Raw genomic sequence first — 10,000 nt, forward strand, 5'->3', positions numbered from 1 at the left:
AGTAGTAGTAGTAGTAGTAGTAGTAGTAGTAGTAGTAGTAGTAGTAGTGTTGGTGGTAGTAGTAGCAGAAGTCGTAGTGGTGATGGTGGTGGTGGTTGTCTTCATGAGAATAATAAAAGTAATGAAAGCGGGAAGTACGATGAAAGAAAAAAAAAATTGCAAAGTTGGTTCGTACAAAGCAAGGAAACTGAACGCGCTCGTGGTTGAGTTGAGCAGTAATTATTCCAACGTCTATGAAATTCATACGAACGACGGAAGACACAGGTAAATAAAACAGAACAACCTTCAGAGGAAATGTATCATCAGAGAATGTCAGTGTCTCACACACACACACAGACACACACACACACACACACACTTTAATTTCATATTAATCATTCGTTTAATTTTCCTTATGTGTTTTCTGTGTCTGTCTATCTATTCATTTATTTACCTATTCATCTATCTATCTACGTATTTACCTATCTACCTGCCTACATATCTATCTATTTAACTATTTACGCCCCCACTCACCCCCTCCGCTCTCTCTCTCTCTCTCTCTCTCTCTCTCTCTCTCTCTCTCTCTCTCTCTCTCTCTCTCTCTCTCTCTCTCTCTCTCACTGCTTCCTGGTACCCCCTCCACCATTATTATTGACTTGTAGCTTTCTTTTAGGAATGTGTTACCGGCCACAATTCTGCTCTTTCCATGAAGCATCAGGTGCGATATCTTCCCTCCAAATTCCTCCTCCTCCACACCTATGGCAGTCTTGCGTCATGGTGACAAGCTTCTCAAACTCAAAAGTGGTGAAGGCAAAAGGTGATTAAAAAGGGGAAAGGAACACATATTTCGTATCAGCTGAGCATCTCTACAATGGTCACTTGGCTTGGGAACCATCCAGCTCTGCCTGTTTCCGTGTCACACCACGCCACACTAGGTGGTGGCGGCTGCAAGCTGGCAATGGCTGTAGTAGTGCTGGTTGACGCAGTGGTGGTGGTAGTGGTGGTGGGGGTGGTGGTGGGGGTGGTGGTGGTGGTAGGGGTGGTGGAGGCGGCGGTACATCTTGTAGTGAGCTTCAGCCACACTTTTCTTTTTATCACAGAGTATCATAAAACGGACACATGCACACACACACATACTCACAATCATCAATACTCACATATTTAATGTAATCACCACAGCCATATTAACTTGTAAGTGTATCCCCACTCACACACAAACATGCACAGACACATACAGTAACATTATAAAACTACCATATATTGTTATGATAAAGAAACACTCCACATGTTGTGAGTGTTTAGCCATTTTTGTTCACATGTTCAGTTGACATGGCAATAAATCAGAGACAAACCAAAAAGTTGCATCTCTTTAACAAGAATAACCAACGAAAAAGAATGTAAAGACACTGAACTGGTTAAGAATCTATAGACCAATGGCTCGGCTCTACCATCTTGATGGTGCGTCTCACATCGACACCACGGCAATAGCAGCAGCAGCAGCAGCAGCAGCAGCAGCAGCAGCCAGCAGCAGCAGCAGAGGAGACGGGCAGCAGCATGAGACCGGACCGGACATCAGAGAGGAGCACACTAGACATCACCACTACAATCAATTAAATCTCTCTCCTGCGTCACGGTATCCTCAAAGGGCATCCTACAGCGCCACAGTCTGGCGTCAGAGGCCTCGGCAGCCACACACTCCTGTCATGGCACGCATCGTGAAGGCTGCGGCGGCGGCGGTGGTGGTGGTGGTGGTGCTCGGAGGAGGCCCTGGCGGCAGGTGTGGCGCTGCTCACGGCGCCACAAACTGCAACTCTGGTACAGACGATGCAGAAATGCTAGTAAGATCTGAAGAAGAGGAATTGATACACAGCGAAGCAATACGCCAAGTCAGACGGCACGTGAATCAATATATGTACATGGTGCCCTTGACAGGCTTTGAAGGCGTTCGTGCTGAGGTGACAACCAACATGGGAACATTCTCTGCCTGGTTCCCAATTATGGACCACTGCCTCCTCGACAGTTCCCGGTGGTGGCAGGTGTTACTGGAGGTGAAGAAATACACCAGTTCAACTCTCACTGCTACTCTGGCGGTACACAACTGCTCCCTGTCATGTGAACTGAACAATGACGCAAGACGCACAAATGGGAGCGACTTGAAGCTTCACAACCTGGAAATGTTTGGTCGCGGCGCTTCCAAGTGGAGAGAACAGCGTCCACTCCATCCTTGCAGAGTTGAAACAGTAGCAAAAGATCCTGTCCGAGTAACCCCGCCCTCCTGCACCAATCCTCCGCCCATCGGCAATGCCTCTCCACCTCACTCTGACACAGATCAGCAGCCTGCACACCGGCCTGCACAGGGAACTCTCGGCACCGCCTCGCCTCCCGCACGCGCTACACCCCCAAGCCCATCAGAATCCCCTACAGCCCACACTGAAGGCCTCACGCCCCCATTGCGGGTGGCAGCAGTGGTGGTCGTGATGGTGATGATAGTGATGAGTGATGATGGTGGTTGTGATGATGAGACGTTGAGATCGACAAGAAAATTAGGCGCTCGCGCGCGCGCGTGCGTGTGTGTGTGTGTGTGTGTGTGTGTGTGTGTGTGTGTGTGTGTGTGTGTGTGTGTGTGTGTGTGTGTGTGTGTGTGTGTGTGTGTGTGTGTGTGTGTGTGCGTGAAAAACTTGCAGCAACAACAACAACAGCAAGCAAGCGAAGTTAACAGTTAACAGAAACATATGACTGTAATCGAGTCACCATTATCGCCATCAGAATTAGCATCATAATCAACAGTAAGAGCTGCACCAGTAACTACAACATCAATAACAGTATTAGTAATGGTAGTATAAGCAGTGGGACCCACGCGGCAGCCACTACTGGCGATACTGCATCTCCCAGAACTAGGATGGCAGAAAAAAACAAACAAATAAAATGAAATGAATAACATAAAACAAATAAATAAATGAATGAAATAATAATAATAATAATAATAATAATAATAATAATAATAATAATAATAATAATAATAATGAACATGCTGAAGGCCCAACATTCAAAACCGTCTTCCCACAGCGGCCAATGTGTCTCCTCTAATACATGGAATTACGTTACTGGAAACATTTATATTCGAAAATAAGAATTGTGGAAACAGTCTTCATAAAATGTCATCATGAGCTACAGTGAAGAGCAAAGGCGTTCTCTCAGCGAGTGTTAGCGAGCGGCACACCACGACACACAGAAGTGTCCCACGGCTCGTCCGACTTACGGAGGGTTTATTGTATGTGCGCGTAGGATGTGAATGTGGTGGTGGTGGTGGTGGTGGTGGTGGTGGTTGATACAGTAAGAGCAGTATTCATGATAGTAGCGATAGAAGTAGCGGTAGTGGTGGTGGTGGTGGCGGTGTTGGCGGCGGTACATTTTAAATCTCTCTCCTGCGTCACTGTATCCTCAAAGGACATCCTGCAGCTCCCTAGTCTGTCGTCAGAGACCTGAGCAGCCACACACTCCTGTCATGGCTTGCATCGTGAAGGCCGCGGAGGTGGTGGTGGTGGTAGTGGTGGTGGTGGTGGTGCTCGGAGGAGGCCATGGCGGCAGATGTCACGCTGGTCACCTCGCCATAAACTGCAACTCCAATACAGAAATAACAAGATCTGGAGAAGAGAAATCGATACACAGTGAAGAAATACGCCAAGCAAGAGAGACCGTGAGTGAAAACTTGTACATGGTGCCCTTGACAGGCTTTGAAGGCGTCCGTGCTAAGGTGACAACCAACATGGGAACATTCACTGCCTGGTTCCCGATTATGAACCACTGCCCCATCGGCGATTCCCGGTGGTGGCAGGTGTTACTGGAGGTGAAGAAACACACCAGTTCAACCCTCACCGCAAATCTGAGGGTACACAATTGCTTCCTATCATGTGAACTGATCACTGACGCCACACGCACAAATGGGAGAGACTTGAAGCTTCACAACCTGGATCTGTTTGGTCGCGGCGCCTCCAAGTGGAGGACACAGCGCCCAGAATCTCCATGTCATGTTGAAAAATTAGCAAATTATTCTCAAACACAAATCTTGACATCCTGCACCAATCCTCCACCCATCGGCAGTGCCTCTCCACCTCACTCCAACACAGAACAGCAGCCTACACATGAGACTACACAACAAAATACACATAAGACCACACAACAAAATACACATAAGACCACACAACAAAATACACATAAGACCACACAACAAAATACAAGAAAGACCACACAACAGAATACACATGAAATTCTCATCACCACTTCGCCTCCAGTCACGTCCTCCAGCGTTCCGGAGTCCCGTGCACACCAGCATAAAGGCCTCACGTCTATACAGCTGGGGGGGGGTAGTGGTGGCAGTGATAGTGGTGATAGTGATGATGATGGTTGTGGTGCTTCTCATCATAAGACGTCGAGCTCAACGAGAAAATGAGCAAGGATCCCGTAAGTGTGTGTGTGTGTGTGTGTGTGTATCACCACCATAATCAGTAGTAGTAGTAGTAGTAGTAGTAGTAGTAGTAGTGGTAGCAGCAGTAGTAGTAGTGGTGGTGCTGGTGGTGGTGATGGTGGTGGTGATAGTGGTGGTGGTGGTGGTGGTGGCGTCGGCGACAGTGCTGGAGGTGGTGTGGTGGCAGTGGCAATGGTGTGAAAATGGTGGTGGTCGTGGTGGTGGTGGTGGTGGTGGTGGTGGTAGTGGCGGTGGTAGTGGCGGGGTAGGATAATGAAGGTGATGATGGTGGTAGTAGTGGTGGTCATAGTGATAGTAGTGGCGATGGTGGTAGTGGTGGTGGCGGTGGTGATGGTGATGGTGGTAGAAGAAGAGGTCGTGGTGATGATGGCAGCGGCTGCGGTAAAAGTAGTTTGTAGTAATAATGCACAAGTAATGGCTGTGACAATAACAATAAAGATAAAACTACTATTACTACTTGTACAACTGCTATTTCTACTGCTGCTTCTGTTACTTCTACACCACCACCACCACCACCACCAACAACAACAACAACAACAATAACAACTACCCTTCTCCCTTCCCCACAGAGCTGACACACTCCATCCAGGAAGTCAACGTCAGCAGGAACAGCCTGTATGAATCGTTTGACCAGTACCAGCAGCACTCCAGCGGGCCGGGCCAAGGCGACGGCCCTGCTGACACCCAGTGCTGACACAGGCTGTACCTCCCGCAACCACGGTGGCAACAACAACAAGAGCAACACAAATACGTGCAATAGACCACAACAACATGACTACACAACACAATAAAGTAAAATAACCAACCCACATTCTAAAAACACTTCTGCGGCGGAACTTCACTATATTTCATCGCCTCTAGCAGAAGTGACAGGTGTTTTTAAGGTGTTTTTACCGTTTTAGTGACAGATTATCAAGAGTTCTACGTATTTAATAGGAAAAAACGCTCTTGAGAACCCGGATAATCATCCTCAGTGGCCTTGGTTAAAAGTCGTAGACAGAGAGCAAAGCATGTCTGGCTACAAAACAAAATAGTAGTTGTTGCAAAGGCTAATCCCACGAGCATTACATTGGGGCACTAAAGGTAAACACTCTAGTACACTCAAGAAGCGCATGTCAGAATAGTGGATAACAGAGACACATGCCCAACTTTCAAAGCTGCCTTGTGGAGTGATCCCTGTTGCTGCAGTAGCGTGTATTGTGTCTCTCTGTAAGAAATGCTTTGCTCTCTCGCCACCGACTATCTCCAAAGGCCACACATCTGTCACCTGTGCTATAAAAAGAGCCTTAAAATCCCGCGTACCTTCAACTAGAGCCTTTTGCATGTGGTGGAGGTGCGGCGCAGAGGTGTTTCAGAGTCATGTTCCTTGCTTCAAGAATACTGTGAGGTAGTGCTTCTAGGGTTTCTAGGATGTGGGAGTGTTATCTGTGCGTGTGTCTGTGTGTTGGTGTGCAGGGAAATTTTCTTTGTGGGAAATTAAACACACAAGAAAAACATAAATATAGTGAACATTATGGTGCTGTGTGTAATAATAAGCTTTCACTGAAGAATAATGTGGGATTGTACATTAAATAAGTTAAGTTATGAGGCACAAAAAGACTTTTAAACTTGTAATCATCTTGTACAGCGACACGCACTCACAGCTCCTGCAGAGGAAACACTCGTTATCCACACAGTGTCCGGGAGTCTCCTGTGATGCGTCGAGTCCTGCCTGCCTCTCCTTAACGTGCTGGTGGTCTAACTACTACTACTACTACTATTACTGCTACTACTACTACTACTACTATTCTCTGACATATGTACATAACACGTTATTTTCCCGGATATGATAAGCGTTGGTGCAAGTCAACACACTCTCTCTCTCTCTCTCTCTCTCTCTCTCTCTCTCTCTCTCTCTCTCTCTCTCTCTCTCTCTCTCTCTCTCTCTCGCTCTCTCTCTCTCTCTCTCCTGTTTAATAGTGGAGCATCCTTTCCTACTCTTCCTCCACAGGAACCTTTCTTTTCGTTCTCTTTCGTTCTCTTCGTCCTTCTCATCCTCCTTCACTTCTACTCATGCTTCTACTCATTATTATTGTTATTATTATTGTTATTTTTAAGTTATTATTATTATTATTATTATTATTGATAATGTGTACATGTGTGTGTGTGTACACACGTTATTCAGTGCTATCATTATCATTAATAATGTAAGTGACTAATTGGTTAACATTAGTTACCAACAACAGAACAAGCGTTCTGTTTATGTAATTTATGAATACAAACTGAAATTCCATGCATGTCTAAGTAAGTCTGATTGTAGCTTAGGAAGGGTGGAGAGTTGTTGTTGATAGTTAACGCTCATTACCAATCTTTAGTGTAAGTGTGGGCCTGTGAACGCTGCGTGTGCTGCAGCAACACCCACTCACCACATCGCCCATGAGGAGCCGCGGCTCAGTGGACCACGCCATCTACTGCCTGTGGCGCGACTGCTTGTAATCATGTCAAAACAGAGGATAATAAATATATCATTCAATATATTATTATCAATGAATCTTCCTCCTCCTTCCTACCTCCCTCCCTCCCTCCCTCTTCTTCCATGCATTCTCGTCCTTCCCCCCTCACCTCCCACCACTCCCACACTCACCCTCTCGCTCCTCCCTCACCCTCCCGCATCAGACACACCCGGAAAGGAGAACAGAAAATAAAACTAATTTGAATTTTAAATTTCAGTATCATAAAGAAATATCATCTATAAAAGTTGATATATATATATATATATATATATATATATATATATATATATATATATATATATATATATATATATATATATATATATATATATATATATATATATATATATATATATATATATATATATATATATATATATATATATATACTGTAAATTATTATTCATTCTTTTCGTTCCATTTTTCTTTTCATCTCCTCCTCATTCTCCTGTATCTTCTTTCTCCTTCTTTTGCCTACTGACTGAGAAGACTCCAAAAAGAGGGAAAGAAAAAAATGGAGAGGAAGAAAAATTTTAACAGCACGACTTTTGAGAGAGAGAGAGAGAGAGAGAGAGAGAGAGAGAGAGAGAGAGAGAGAGAGAGAGAGAGAGAGAGAGAGAGAGAGAGAAAGAGAGAGAGAGAGAAATACACAATACACAATTAACAGAAAACTCCAATAAATGTATAATAAAACAAAAAAGAGTAGAAAAAAGCGATAATGAAAGAAAAAAGTAATAAAAACGAGCAATTACAACAACAACAACAACAACAACAACAACAACAACAGCAGCAACAACAACAAAAAACAAATTACAACAGCAAATTACAACAACAGCAACAACAACAACAACAACAACTACAACAACAACAACGACGACGACGACGAAAATAGCATCAGAAGAAAACGAAAAAAAAAGAAAACGAAGAGAAAAAAATAACACATTCAACAGAAAACGGACATCCACTAAGAAAAAAAAAAGTCGATGGGAAACTCAACTAAAATTACTGTCATAAAATTTTGATTATAAATAAAAATCACCCTGTAGTAGTAGTAGTAGTAGTAGTAGTAGTAGTAGTAGTAGTAGTAGTAGTAGTAGTAGTAGTAGTCGTAATAATAGTAATAGCAATAGTAATAGTAATAGTAGCAGTAGTAGTATTAGTAGTAGTCAGTAGTAGTAGTAGTAGTAGAAGTAGTAGTAGTAATAGTAGTAGTAGTAGTAGTACACGGTCAAAGTACTTACTCTCTCTCTCTCTCTCTCTCTCTCTCTCTCTCTCTCTCTCTCTCTCTCTCTCTCTCTCTCTCTCTCTCTCTCTATCTTCCAATCTCCCTACTTCCCTCCATCTCTCCCTCACTCCTTTCCTCCTTCCCTCCATCTCTCTCTCCCTCTCTTTCTCCTTCCCTCTCTTCCTCCACTTATCACGCCATGTTTTCCCTCCCTCTCCCCTTCCTCCAAACAGCTTCGGTTCATCACAAAATGGAGGAAAAAATCATGCTCGTGTTTTCCTTCCGTTTCAAAACATTCTCCCTCTCTCTCTCTCTCTCTCTCTCTCTCTCTCTCTCTCTCTCTCTCTCTCTCTCTCTCTCTCTCTCTCTCTCTCTGGTTTTCTTCTTTATTTTTTTTCAAATTTCAAGTTATTTTTCTTTGTTTATTTTTTATCCACTGAAAATCTGAATGATAATTTTGTCTGCTGTCTTTTTTCCCCCCTTTATTTCCCTTTCCATTATTTTCCATGAATTTTCCTTCCTTTACTAATTTCCCCCATTAATTTCCTTTTTTTCCCCCTATTATTTTTCCCATTGATTTCCTTCCGTGTTCGTTTCCATGGCGTACTTTCCTTTTATTTCCCATTCGTTTTCCCTTTCCCATTATTTTCCTTCCATTGTATATCCTCCATTAGTCTCACTTTTATCACTGCAGGCAGAGAAACGTGAATAAAAAAAAATAAAGAAAGAAAGAAAGCAGGGAAAAAAGGAAGGAAAACAGAAAGAAGGAAGGAAGGAAGGAAGGAAAGCAAAAGAACTTTTAAATGGATGGCACAACAGGAGGGAGAGAGAGAGAGAGAGAGAGAGAGAGAGAGAGAGAGAGAGAGAGAGAGAGAGAGAGAGAGAGAGAGAGAGAGAGAGAGAGAGAGAGAGAGAGAGAGAGAGAGAGAGAGAGAGAGAGAGAGAGAGAGAGAGAGAGAGAGAGAGAGAGAGAGAGAGAGAGAGAGAGAGGGTGAAAGATTTAAATGTGTGTGTATATGTGTGTGTGTGTGTGTGTGTGTGTGTGTGTGTGTGTGTGTGTGTGTGTGTGTGTGTGTGTGTGTGTGTGTGTGTGTGTGTGTGTGTGTGTGTGTGTGTGTGTGTGTGTTGAAAATGGTGATAGGTTATTTATCAAACACCCAAACATCACCACCATCACCACCACCATCACCATCACCACCACCACCACCACCATCACCATCACCACCACCACCATCACCACCACCACCACTGCTACCTCCCCGACCTTTTTCTTTTCTCTCTCTCTCTCTCTCTCTCTCTCTCTCTCTCTCTCTCTCTCTCTCTCTCTCTCTCTCTCTCTCTCTCAAAAAATAAGGTCAAGGGTGCTTCCGTTTTCTTTAAATTCGTTCAATTGAAAGGAGAGAGAGAGAGAGAGAGAGAGAGAGAGAGAGAGAGAGAGAGAGAGAGAGAGAGAGAGAGAGAGAGAGAGAGAGAGAGAGAGAGAGAGAGAGAGAGAGAGAGAGAGAGAGAGAGATTCAGGTGAGGGGAGTAAATGGGTGGAGTAAAGGTAGAAGAGAAGTGGAGGAGAACGAGGAGGCGGAGGAGGAGAAGGAGGAGGAGGAGGAGGAGGAGGAGGAGGAGGAGGAGGAGGAGGAGGAGGAGGAGGAGGAGGAGGAGGAGGAGGAGGAGGAGGAGATAATGAAAGGAATGTCACTGTAACTGGAGAGGAAAAAAGGAAACAGTAAGGAAAGGAGAGGAGGAGTAAAGAGAGGAGAGGAGAAGTAGGGAAGAGAGTTAAGACAGAGAAAGCAGTGGGAAGACGGAAAAGAAAATAATAGG

At 44.4% G+C, this 10,000-nt stretch overlaps 1 protein-coding gene across 2 annotated transcripts; it reads left to right on the forward strand.

The window, feature by feature from the left end:
* Nucleotides 1-1,363: 1,363 nt before the first annotated feature.
* LOC135095332 (uncharacterized) lies at nucleotides 1,364-6,429 on the forward strand. 2 transcript variants are annotated; one of them, XR_010264293.1, is made up of 2 exons: nucleotides 1,364-3,250; nucleotides 5,035-6,429. XR_010264293.1 is itself a non-coding variant. In XM_063996099.1 (2 exons), the coding sequence occupies exon 1, from the start codon at nucleotides 3,485-3,487 to the stop codon at nucleotides 4,427-4,429; it is 945 nt and encodes a 314-aa protein (XP_063852169.1). In that variant the 5' UTR covers nucleotides 3,282-3,484; the 3' UTR covers nucleotides 4,430-4,440; nucleotides 5,035-6,429. The 2 variants fall into 2 exon arrangements, 1 of the variants encoding a protein (XP_063852169.1); XM_063996099.1 differs by lacking the exon at nucleotides 1,364-3,250 and adding an exon at nucleotides 3,282-4,440.
* Nucleotides 6,430-10,000: the final 3,571 nt, after the last annotated feature.

Source organism: Scylla paramamosain, chromosome 3 (assembly GCF_035594125.1).
Source record: "Scylla paramamosain isolate STU-SP2022 chromosome 3, ASM3559412v1, whole genome shotgun sequence".
NCBI classification, from domain to species: Eukaryota; Metazoa; Arthropoda; class Malacostraca; order Decapoda; family Portunidae; genus Scylla; species Scylla paramamosain.